Source organism: Drosophila miranda, chromosome XL, assembly GCF_003369915.1.
Source record: "Drosophila miranda strain MSH22 chromosome XL, D.miranda_PacBio2.1, whole genome shotgun sequence".
Classification (NCBI taxonomy): Eukaryota; Metazoa; Arthropoda; class Insecta; order Diptera; family Drosophilidae; genus Drosophila; species Drosophila miranda.
In genome coordinates, this window is record NC_046673.1 from 11,950,732 (window position 1) to 11,963,393 (window position 12,662).

General features: G+C 42.2%; 1 protein-coding gene across 3 annotated transcripts; it reads right to left on the reverse strand.

Moving 5' to 3' along the window:
* Positions 1–913: 913 nt before the first annotated feature.
* LOC117186002 (condensin complex subunit 2-like) lies at positions 914–8,867 on the reverse strand. Of its 3 annotated transcripts, none has more exons than XM_033386035.1 (5): positions 8,765–8,867; positions 8,380–8,711; positions 7,613–8,312; positions 1,532–2,145; positions 914–1,472 (listed from the first exon to the last, which is right to left on the reverse strand). In XM_033386035.1, exons 2-5 carry the CDS (start codon positions 8,593–8,595, stop codon positions 1,119–1,121), a joined length of 1,884 nt encoding a protein of 627 aa, XP_033241926.1. In that variant the 5' UTR covers positions 8,596–8,711; positions 8,765–8,867; the 3' UTR covers positions 914–1,118. The 3 variants fall into 3 exon arrangements, with proteins under 3 accessions (XP_033241926.1, XP_033241925.1, XP_033241924.1); XM_033386034.1 differs by having other exon boundaries at positions 915–1,472; positions 1,532–2,769; positions 8,180–8,312; positions 8,765–8,866; XM_033386033.1 differs by lacking the exons at positions 7,613–8,312; positions 8,380–8,711; positions 8,765–8,867 and adding exons at positions 2,970–3,301; positions 3,355–3,456 and having other exon boundaries at positions 916–1,472; positions 1,532–2,902.
* Between the last annotated feature and the right edge of the window lie 3,795 nt (positions 8,868–12,662).

The following is a 12,662-nucleotide window of genomic DNA, read 5'->3' on the forward strand; positions in this document are numbered from 1 at the left end:
AATTTCCTTTTTCGATGCCGTTGGTGCTTTTAATGTGGGTTTTAACGGAAACGATACTTAATTATACCCGATACTCAAAATGAGTATTGGGGTATATTAGATTTGTGGTAAAAGTGGATGTGTGTAACGTCCAGAAGGAATCGTTTCCAACCCCATAAAGTATATATATTCTTTATCAGCATCAATTGCCAACTTAGACGACCTCTAACCTAGAAACATGGACAGATAATTAAACCAAACAATATCCCTCTCCAAATTCTTCGACCTTAATAACACGCATTTTCATACCCGATACTCAAAATGAGTATAGGGGTATATGAGATCTGTGGTGAAAGTGGATGTGTGTAACGTCCAGAATGAATCGTTTCCGACGCCATAAAGTATATATATATATATATATTCTTGATCAGCATCAATAGCTGTCTATCCGACTGTCCGTCCGTCCGTCTGTCCGTCCCTATCAGCGCCTAGTGCTCAAAGGCTTATAGCCTAGAGAGCTAGAGCAACGATATTTTATATCCGGACTTCTTTGATATGTCACTGTTACAAGAATATTTCAAAACTTCACCCCGCCAACTTCCGACCCCACCAAAGGCGAAAATCTGTGGAATCCACAATTTCAAAGATACGAGAAAACAGAAAACGCATAACCGTAGAGGCAAACTACATCTTTTAGAGTGAAAAATCTGAACAAGATCGTATAATTATTATAGCCAAAATCAAGAAACCAATTTCATTCTCTCTCGCTCTGTCTCTCTCTAATAAACAGGTTTCATGGCTGGCTTTGCCTATTGCAAAATGTGATTTCAAGGATCTCAGAGACTATAACAGCTAGAGCAACCAAATTTGGTATCCACACTTCTGTTAGATCTAAAGTTCAAAAATGTTCAAAAAGGTACATGTGCTCTCAAAAATATTAATTTATTGTTTATATGTTGCAAATCTTAGGACTTGAGAGATAGAATTAAAAATTCATCCGACAACACATTGGAGAAGAGCCCTGATTCGTTTCGTTTAGTTTTTTGTATGTGTTGTTGCATGAAAATGTATTTAAAATTGTGTGAAGATTGATTACTTCTAGCATTGTATCAGAATTCAGTTTTTTTAAAAGCTCGTCATTAAACTTCGTCATCCAGAACTTGCCGGATTTGAAAATCCTCTAGATTCTCTTGTGGAATGAGTCGCAGTTTCATATCGTTGGCCAAATGGAGAACCGCATTGAGGGCCACCGATGGGCACAGAGAATCTTTCGTTTCATCACTCAACACATCAGGCAACGATCGGTAAACCTCCTGGAAGCTGGCGGTACCCTTGGCGTAGCTTTCTTCCTTTGACAGTGGGAGGGAGGGTATCGATGCCTCATTGACAGAACTGAGGAATTGTTTCTGGATCAAATAATGGCAGCTGTTCTTGAGATTCTTCATGTCGATCCCCTTGGCACGCTTCGCAAATGGCCCAATCACTTTGCTGACCTGAAAAATAAGTGATATTTTATATACCCTTAGGAATGGTATATCCCTCAAAGACCCACCTGCCTTGGTGCACCCTTAAATTCGGTGGATATCTCCATGATTGTATCCTCACCCTCATGCATGCTTTGGCTTTGATTGGGCATATCCCCACATGAATCCTTATTCATCATGTCCATGGGATCTTCAATGTCCGCTGCCGACATTCGGTTCATGACAGAATCATCTGTGGTGAAATTTTCATTGTCAAAGAGCTCTCTATCGGCATCACCGTGGTGTAAGCCCCTATCCATATCCACATCATTGCCCAGACTCTCAACCAGATCGGCTTTACCAAATCGCTGGCTAACTTGGTAATCCGCTTCATTGTTGGATTTCGTGGGCATCAGCTTTCGGGCATCGCATTTCTTTTGATAGTTGACCTTTTGCTGCTTTTTGTTGGCATCAAGAGGCTGGAAGAGGTCCTCTTTGCATTTTCCATAGTGCAACTCCTTCATGCGTGGCTTGGCGGCAGCGGCAGCGGCAGCGGCAGCGGTTTTGGTTTTCTTTAGGTTGCTAACAGTCACAGCATCCTTTGGGCCAGTCGTCTGGTCCAGAGTGGTGCGCGGACGGCGGCAATTGGTGATGACCGTCTGCTCTTCGGCGGTGAGCTCCTGCAAATCATTCGATTGTATATCTAAGATAATGGGAGGACCGGCTTCTATATCCGGCATGGGCTCACACTCGGCATTCATGTCAAAGGCCACGGATAGCTCTGTGCGATTCCCACCAATATCGTGCGCATTATCCAGCCCCTCAGCATCGTCATCATATGAAGGGACCGCCTCTGAAATAGATCCCGACTGTGGCTTGGGATTGGGGGTATTGGGATTGGTTATCACATAACCCGTGTGGAGTGGCCGCAGATTTAGATCATCCGTACGGTTGTACAGTTTGTGCAGCCATTCCGCATTGCACAACTCTTCATCGGGCCACTCCTTGGCGCCAGCACTCAGCGTTTCGCTATCCATGAGCTCATCCGTCCCCTCGGTGTCATCAAAGAATTTGTAAGTCGGGCGTAGCCGCATCTCAAAGTCCACGCTGGGCAGAATGTTGTGCATCATTCGATCGGGGGCATCGAGGGAGCCCACCGTCGAATTGAGCTTTGCAAATATAGGGTCCTGCATGGGCACCATATCCAAACGCGCATTCAACTTTTCCTTGTTCTTTGCCAACGTTGATAAATTTCTTTTCTGGCGCTTGAGCTTAGGTGCCGCCTGCTGCTGTTGACTGGGAGCCCCATCGCCGCCTTCGCCATCACCTGGAGGTCCCTCAGGTAAGCCCGTCAAGGTGCGAGCATTCAAACCCGCCGATATACGACATGCATCGATGTAGATGGAGTCTACACGCAGGCCGTAGACCTTGCACAAGACCTGCAGCAAAGAGCCAGCCATCTGTGAAAGTAGAAAAGTAGGTTAGGAGCTCTCCATATTTGTCGGAGGGTTAAAGAGTAAAACGCACCCTGAAGCTGCTTAGCTTTTTGTGAGGGCTATCCATTAGATTGGCCAGTGTATCAATCAACGATATATCCCAGGCATTGGCTATGCTCAGCTTATTGCAGTTGTACAGATCCAAGGAAGAGCGTACCGTCTCGTTCTCCTCAATGGACTCGAGAGTTGAACTCTTGCGCTTGTTTGCAGATCGACGCACTGGACTCTCCGAGCGTGGCGTCGTCATTACAATGCTGGGGTGTGCGTAACAAACAAATTTTCACCGGATTTTTACTAATTTCGTTTGATTGGGCTGCGTTGGTAATCTGCGAAATCTGGATAACCACACTCACACGCGCAGGGCTGAAAGCGCAATATAAATAAACGAAAATTATAGTTTACAAATGCCACAATACCGGTTTGCACGCTAGGATGTTCAGGTTCAATGATTTTAACAAATATATGAATATCAAAATTATTTGTACTGTCAAAAAATTGTCAAAATGGCAACGATAGTTTCGATAGCTGTGCAAGGTGTTGATATTTTTATTACTTTTTTATATCCCTGGTTGCGTGATTAGCGGCAAAAAAGCTAAAATATGGAGAAGAAGAAGAGATAAAACGTATTTGCGATGTGGTTGATAGGGAAAATAAGAAAATATGAAAAGTGTCCAAGGAAAACAGGCATAGAGAACAAGTCAGCAAAAATGAACTTGTAACCCAAATAGAACAAATGAGCAAAAAAGAACAGTTTCGAAGGAACTGGTTTAGCTTAACTCTTTTTTTCAATCACTCATGAGCAACACAACACAATTTCTAATAGATTTCGGGCTTTTTAATGAATTGCAGTATTTTTCATGGTGGGTTTTTTTAATACAAAAAAATTTTACCAAAGACTATACAATACCAAAATGTTGCATGAGCGACCAAAAAGCTGTTCTATGTTCTACCGCCGGGCAGGACGGAAGCGTCAGAGTGGTCGACCTAAGGACGAGCAGCGGAGACACGTTCAGGAGGCCAATTCACAAGTTGGCGCTTCTGCCACTGGTTTGAAGCCTTCCAGGCCTTCAACGGGGCCAGTGTAGCGCCATTTGGCGTATAATAATTGTTATTAGGATCGAATTTTATGAAGTCTATTGTAAGCTAGGCTAGGGCAAAGCGGGAGCGCAATAAAAGTTCGCTCTCTCGCTCTTGGCGAATTCGCCCCGCTTTGCCACCGTAGGTAAGATAGGCGAAGAAGAAATTGTTTTGAATATATGAAAAAAGTCGAGAAAAATCTATTGAAACGAACGCACGCACTCCTTTTTTTTCGTCGTCGTAAAATACAATAATTTGCAGTCACCCAAGTTTTACGGTCTTGTATTTAGAAAAACTATTCTAAATTTTCATAATTATCAAGTATTACACAAACGTCTCCGCTGTAGTGGAGAAAAGGTACATGTGCTCTCAAAAATATTAATTTATTGTTTATATGTTGCAAATCTGTAGTGGCCAGTTGTGACTCTAAAACTCCAGAGAACAGCTTGGGAGGTACGGCCCTCGCGTTTAACATTAACTCTGCTCTTTAAAAAAACAAGATAAGAGATCAATTACAAGAGAGCAGTAGTTAAAGCTTCCATTGAAGAGCTTAATGTCTAATTTAGAGAAGCAGCGTGGATCTGTGGGAGTTATGTTTTAAAGCTTTACTAGAAATCATACGATTACTCCGTTAGTCGTGGAAGCGATGTGTAAGCTTTGCTTAGCATCGTACGATTACTCCGTTATCTAGGGAAGCAAGGTGTAAGCTTTGTCTAAAATCGTACGATTACCCCGTTGGTTGTGGAAGGTAAAGTTCCGATCGTAAGGGCTAATGCAAGTAATAGAACTTCTGGCTAGATCATTGCTATAGTGAAGCTGTGCGAATTCGGATGTGTCTTTTTATACAAATATATATATCCAAGTGAATTTGAAAACGTTGTGCAATCAAACACGTGCCAAGTAAATTGAAGTTCTGGTGGACTACATTATTCATTTTGGATTAAGAAAAATAAAAGGTATTTGGACCTTACAATAGTGACACAGCTTTAACAGTCTCGTATCATAGGGCTGGAAATCTTACTACGTTCGACACTGGGAAAGAAAAACCAATTGACCCCCTCCAAGAACGAGGTCGTCAAAGTCCATCGATTTCTTAGTAGATCTGGGAAAGACCTCGGATTTCCCAGGAACCAGCATCTACATAAACCAACGATAACTACAACCAAATAAACCAAATAAACCGCCGTCCGAAGATATACTAGAGTGAAACCCGAAGTTAGGTGGATGCATACTTGAGCGGAAGTACATTTTGGAGTAAGACGAGAAGAATGGTTTTCTTGCGAATTCGAAAAAACTAATATGCCGCACTCGTCACCCTTCTCGCTTATGAATTAAGCGCGCGGCTAAGGCTTTCGCATATAGTTCTTCGCAGTGTGTGGAGTGGTTCTCAAACTGTGAAAATAAAACATTATTCTGCGGCGATCCACACTGCCGTTTAATAGTCGTCATGAGATTTTCCATTTATTAAAGATTAGGCTACGCACTAACTATTTTTGTATTGTATAGATTTAAAAAGAAAAAAAAAAAAAAACCAATAATGTATATAATTACCCATAATTAGAAATTAGCGCAAATGAAAACCACATTTTTTTAAGATCAGCCGTTGAGTCCGTGTTTCATCCGAATTAGAAGTGAAGACCTGTATATTCATAATTTTTCTCCCTTCCTCAGAATATGTTCCTACGTCGCCCCTTGAGCTCAACGGACACGCCGGATAATTCGTATAAAGTATGAGTGAGTTACGAACTTCCTTAAACGGAATTCTCGAGTATTTTCGAAATATAAATGTCTTATAAATCTTCTATTCCGGTATATAAAACAACCATATCCGTGCCATAATTTAAAGCGGATCGGCTACTAATTTTTCTTTCACGTTTGCCTTCTAGTTATATAATTATCATATTTTTCTCTTCTTTCCAATTTAATTTCTTTTACGCCATATTCTCTACACATAAGTCCTATATACATATACACATATAACTAGGTATAACTACATCTTTTAGAGTGAAAAATCTGAACTAGATCGTATAATTATTATAGCCAAAATCAAGAAACCAATTTCATTCTCTCTCGCTCTGTCTCTCTCTAACAAACAGGTTTCATGGCTGGCTTTGCCTATTGCAAAATGTGATTTCAAGGATCTCAGAGACTATAACAGCTAGAGCAACCAAATTTGGTATCCACACTTCTGTTAGATCTAAAGTTCAAAAATGTTCAAAAAGCTACATGTGCTCTCAAAAATATTAATTTATTGTTTATATGTTGCAAATCTTAGGACTTGAGAGATAGAATTAAAAATTCATCCGAGAACACATTGAAGAAGAGCCCTGATTCGTTTCGTTTAGTTTTTTGTATGTGTTGTTGCATGAAAATGTATTTAAAATTGTGTGAAGATTGATTACTTCTAGCATTGTATCAGAATTCAGTTTTTTTAAAAGCTCGTCATTAAACTTCGTCATCCAGAACTTGCCGGATTTGAAAATCCTCTAGATTCTCTTGTGGAATGAGTCGCAGTTTCATATCGTTGGCCAAATGGAGAACCGCATTGAGGGCCACCGATGGGCACAGAGAATCTTTCGTTTCGTCACTCAACACATCAGGCAACGATCGGTAAACCTCCTGGAAGCTGGCGGTACCCTTGGCGTAGCTTTCTTCCTTTGACAGTGGGAGGGAGGGTATCGATGCCTCATTGACAGAACTGAGGAATTGTTTCTGGATCAAATAATGGCAGCTGTTCTTGAGATTCTTCATGTCGATCCCCTTGGCACGCTTCGCAAATGGCCCAATCACTTTGCTGACCTGAAAAATAAGTGATATTTTATATACCCTTAGGAATGGTATATCCCTCAAAGACCCACCTGCCTTGGTGCACCCTTAAATTCGGTGGATATCTCCATGATTGTATCCTCACCCTCATGCATGCTTTGGCTTTGATTGGGCATATCCCCACATGAATCCTTATTCATCATGTCCATGGGATCTTCAATGTCCGCTGCCGACATTCGGTTCATGACAGAATCATCTGTGGTGAAATTTTCATTGTCAAAGAGCTCTCTATCGGCATCACCGTGGTGTAAGCCCCTATCCATATCCACATCATTGCCCAGACTCTCAACCAGATCGGCTTTACCAAATCGCTGGCTAACTTGGTAATCCGCTTCATTGTTGGATTTCGTGGGCATCAGCTTTCGGGCATCGCATTTCTTTTGATAGTTGACCTTTTGCTGCTTTTTGTTGGCATCAAGAGGCTGGAAGAGGTCCTCTTTGCATTTTCCATAGTGCAACTCCTTCATGCGTGGCTTGGCGGCAGCGGCAGCGGCAGCGGTTTTGGTTTTCTTTGGGTTGCCAACAGTCACAGCATCCTTTGGGCCAGTCGTCTGGTCCAGAGTGGTGCGCGGACGAGTGATCCTGAATTTCCAATGCGCAGGAGCCGCACAAAGCTGTGAGATCTGATCCATGGGTCTGTATGAATTATCCAGCCTAGTGACACCATCCACTGGCCTCAGATCGTCAATGAATTCGGCGGTTTTCTTTAAACGGCGGCAATTGGTGATGACCGTCTGCTCTTCGGCGGTGAGCTCCTGCAAATCATTCGATCTAAGATAATGGGAGGACCGGCTTCTATATCCGGCATGGGCTCACACTCGGCATTCATGTCAAAGGCCACGGATAGCTCTGTGCGATTCCCACCAATATCGTGCGCATTATCCAGCCCCTCAGCATCGTCATCATATAAAGGGACCGCCTCTGAAATAGATCCCGACTGTGGCTTGGGATTGGGGGTATTGGGATTGGTTATCACATAACCCGTGTGGAGTGGCCGCAGATTTAGATCATCCGTACGGTTGTACAGTTTGTGCAGCCATTCCGCATTGCACAACTCTTCATCGGGCCACTCCTTGGCGCCAGCACTCAGCGTTTCGCTATCCATGAGCTCATCCGTCCCCTCGGTGTCATCAAAGAATTTGTAAGTCGGGCGTAGCCGCATCTCAAAGTCCACGCTGGGCAGAATGTTGTGCATCATTTGATCGGAGGCATCGAGGGAGCCCACCGTCGAATTGAGCTTTGCAAATATAGAGTCCTGCATGGGTACCATATCCAAACGCGCATTCAACTTTTCCTTGTTCTTTGCCAACGTTGATAAATTCCTTTCTTCGCCATCACCTGGAGGTCCCTCAGGTAAGCCCGTCAAGGTGCGAGCATTCAAACCCGCCGATATACGACATGCATCGATGTAGATGGAGTCTACACGCAGGCCGTAGACCTTGCACAAGACCTGCAGCAAAGAGCCAGCCATCTGTGAAAGTAGAAAAGTAGGTTAAGAGCTCTCCATATTTGTCGGAGGGTTAAAGAGTAAAACGCACCCTGAAGCTGCTTAGCTTTTTGTGAGGGCTATCCATTAGATTGGCCAGTGTATCAATCAACGATATATCCCAGGCATTGGCTATGCTCAGCTTATTGCAGTTGTACAGATCCAAGGAAGAGCGTACCGTCTCGTTCTCCTCAATGGACTCGAGAGTTGAACTCTTGCGCTTGTTTGCAGATCGACGCACTGGACTCTCCGAGGGTGTCGTCGTCATTACAATGCTGGGGTGTGCGTAACAAACAAATTTTCACCGGATTTTTACTAATTTCGTTTGATTGGGCTGCGTTGGTAATCTGCGAAATCTGGATAACCACACTCACACGCGCAGGGCTGAATGCGCAATATAAATAAACGAAAATTATAGTTTACAAATGCCACAATACCGGTTTGCACGCTAGGATGTTCAGGTTCAATGATTTTAACAAATATATGAATATCAAAATTATTTGTACTGTCAAAAAATTGTCAAAATGGCAACGATAGTTTCGATAGCTGTGCAAGGTGTTGATATTTTTATTACTTTTTTATATCCCTGGTTGCGTGATTAGCGGCAAAAAAGCTAAAATATGGAGAAGAAGAAGAGATAAAACGTATTTGCGATGTGGTTGATAGGGAAAATAAGAAAATATGAAAAGTGTCCAAGGAAAACAGGCATAGAGAACAAGTCAGCAAAAATGAACTTGTAACCCAAATAGAACAAATGAGCAAAAAAGAACAGTTTCGAAGGAACTGGTTTAGCTTAACTCTTTTTTTCACTCACTCATGAGCAACACAACACAATTTCTAATAGATTTCGGTCTTTTTAATGAATTGCAGTATTTTTCATGGTGGGTTTTTTTAATACAAAAAAATTTTACCAAAGACTATACAATACCAAAATGTTGCATGAGCGACCAAAAAGCTGTTCTATGTTCTACCGCCGGGCAGGACGGAAGCGTCAGAGTGGTCGACCTAAGGACGAGCAGCGGAGACACGTTCAGGAGGCCAATTCACAAGTTGGCGCTTCTGCCACTGGTTTGAAGCCTTCCAGGCCTTCAACGGGGCCAGTGTAGCGCCATTTGGCGTATAATAATTGTTATTAGGATCGAATTTTATGAAGTCTATTGTAAGTTAGGCTAGGGCAAAGCGGGAGCGCAATAAAAGTTCGCTCTCTCGCTCTTGGCGAATTCGCCCCGCTTTGCCACCGTAGGTAAGATAGGCGAAGAAGAAATTGTTTTGAATATATGAAAAAAGTCGAGAAAAATCTCTTGAAACGAACGCACGCACTCCTTTTTTTTCGTCGTCGTAAAATACAATAATTTGCAGTCACCCAAGTTTTACGGTCTCTTTTATTTAGAAAAACTATTCTAAATTTTCATAATTATCAAGTATTACACAAACGTCTCCGCTGTAGTGGGTTGAAGATATATGTAGTTCCATGTAGAACAAACAAAAAAGGTTCAAAAATGTTCAAAAAGGTACATGTGCTCTCAAAAATATTAATTTATTGTTTATATGTTGCAAATCTGTAGTGGCCAGTTGTGACTCTAAAACTCCAGAGAACAGCTTGGGAGGTACGGCCCTCGCGTTTAACATTAACTCTGCTCTTTACAAAAACAAGATAAGAGATCAATTACAATAGAATCAGTACAGAAAAACTTTTTACTCTTTGCTCTGCGGGGCCTCAACTGGGATGCGGGTGTAAGACTCCCATCTTACTCTAGTAGACTACTATTAGTAAACCTCCCATCCTTAGTTAACCGTAGAAAAATGCTTGGTGTGATATTTATGCAAAACTTGATCAGGGGTGACATAGACAGCCCTGATCTGTTGAGCCGCATAAACTTCACGATTCCTATTAGACTGACTAGAAATTTTATACCGTTGTTCCTTCCACTTTGTAGATCGAATTATTCCTTGCACGAACCGTTTACGGTCTTATGCTCGGATTATAATTCCCTCTACCATATTATATCCACCACTAATTCTCTTCCTCTTATTAAATTATTAATCCTTACACACCTTTCTATTAATTAGTAACTGTAGTGGTATTTGTACTTTGATTGCATGCTTAGTTTCTTAGTAAGTTTAGTACTAATTTTCCTCGTATGTTAGTCTAATAGCTATCTTTCTTGCATGTTCGCGTTTGGTTCGGCTACGCACCGCGCGTCATGCGGCAGCGCCCCTCGGTCGGTTGGGCGGGAGGAGGGCTGCGTTTTGCCTGGGATCCGCGCGTAACAGCCTTCTGCTGGTGTCACACGGGCCACTTGACGGTGCAGTAACTGCATCGCCTCTTGAAAGATGCAGTCATTGCATGTCAACGTCCACACAAGAGAGCAGTAGTTAAAGCTTCCATTGAAGAGCTTAATGTCTAATTTAGAGAAGCAGCGTGGATCTGTGGGAGTTATGTTTTAAAGCTTTACTAGAAATCATACGATTACTCCGTTAGTCGTGGAAGCTATGTGTAAGCTTTGCTTAGCATCGTACGATTACTCCGTTAGTCGTGAAAGCGATGTGTAAGCTTTGCTTAGCATCGTACGATTACTCCGATATCTAGGGAAGCAAGGTGTAAGCTTTGTCTAAAATCGTACGATTACCCCGTTGGTTGTGGAAGGTAAAGTTCCGATCGTAAGGGCTAATGCAAGTAATAGAACTTCTGGCTAGATCATTGCTATAGTGAAGCTGTGCGAATTCGGATGTGTCTTTTTATACAAATATATATATCCAAGTGAATTTGAAAACGTTGTGCAATCAAACACGTGCCAAGTAAATTGAAGTTCTGGTGGACTACATTATTCATTTTGGATTAAGAAAAATAAAAGGTATTTGGACCTTACAATAGTGACACAGCTTTAACAGTCTCGTATCATAGGGCTGGAAATCTTACTACGTTCGACACTGGGAAAGAAAAACCAATTGACCCCCCTCCAAGAACGAGGTCGTCAAAGTCCATCGATTTCTTAGTAGATCTGGGAAAGACCTCGGATTTCCCAGGAACCAGCATCTACATAAACCAACGATAACTACAACCAAATAAACCAGAAAGAGCCGTCCGAAGATATACTAGAGTGAAACCCGAAGTTAGGTGGATGCATACTTGAGCGGAAGTACATTTTGGAGTAAGACGAGAAGAATGGTTTTCTTGCGAATTCGGAGAAACTAATATGCCGCACTCGTCACCCTTCTCGCTTATGAATTAATTCCCATTATAATGTTCCAAAGGAATTACTAGAGCACTTGGTAGGCACTTTTTTTCCAAACTTATCATTCAATAGAGGTCATAACACATTTAACGAATATTTTGTTAAAAGTCCACCAATCAAAGTACAACTTCCACAGATCTTTTCACTTCAAATACAGCTTTTCCTTCGCTATAAAAGTAAAATAAATCCATTGAAATGCGATGGTTACACAGCCTCGGGCTTCTCACCGAAAGAAGATTACATCGGAGAAGAAGGAACATCGGCAAACTAGCATAACCTCGACCAAAAATCGACCAATGGTCCAACTTTCGAAGATGTAAAAACTTATAGGAGTTAAAGCGCCGTACTGAGAAGACCGTGAAGTGCTATATGAAGCTTATATGACTCTATGACGAGACCATGAAGCTTTACGCTGCCAAGATTGATAGGTGCATCATAGCGAGGGCCAATAGGTTAGTTAAAATTTGATCCAAAATCAATCACCAAAGCATCAGAAAACCAGAGAAAATATAATTTCAACCGGAAAGTAAACGAAAATCAGAAACTTACAATACGCCTCTGCAAGTATCGGCGGGCACCTCTAACATCATCTGTTATGTCAACAGCCTGTGGCCAGCCTGCTTCCAGTGGCCTGTTAGGCGCAACAGTATGCTGTTAACGCGGGTTCTGCTGTTAACTGAGGAAGTCGCTTTCTGGTTTTTCTGTTCGCCTGGTAATAAAATATCGAAAAATACCGTTTTGGCATCGTTTCGTCACGGAATTTCCTTTTTCGATGCCGTTGGTGCTTTTAATGTGGGTTTTAGCGGAAACGATTCTTAATTATACCCGATACTCAAAATGAGTATTGGGGTATATTAGATTTGTGGTAAAAGTGGATGTGTGTAACGTCCAGAAGGAATCGTTTCCGACCCCATAAAGTATATATATTCTTGATCAGCATCAATAGCCGAGTCGATTGAGCCCTGTCTGTCTGTCCGTCTGTCCGTCCGTCCGTCCGTCCCCTTCAGCGCCTAGTGCTCAAAGACTATAAGAGCTAGAGCAACGATGTTTTGGATCCAGACTTCTGCGATATGTCACTGCTACAAAAATATTTCAAAAC

Bases quoted from the DNA above. Each gene is read 5' to 3' on its own strand.
- LOC117186002 (XM_033386034.1), bottom strand. From the start codon at position 8,595: ATGACGACGACACCCTCGGAGAGTCCAGTGCGTCGATCTGCAAACAAG. The intron at 8,313-8,379 runs GTGCGTTTTACT...CTACTTTCACAG, and splicing joins AAAAGCTAAGCAGCTTCAGG to ATGGCTGGCTCTTTGCTGCA. The intron at 2,770-8,179 runs GTGATGGCGAAG...AGGGACCTCCAG, and splicing joins CTTACCTGAGGGACCTCCAG to GTGATGGCGAAGGCGGCGAT.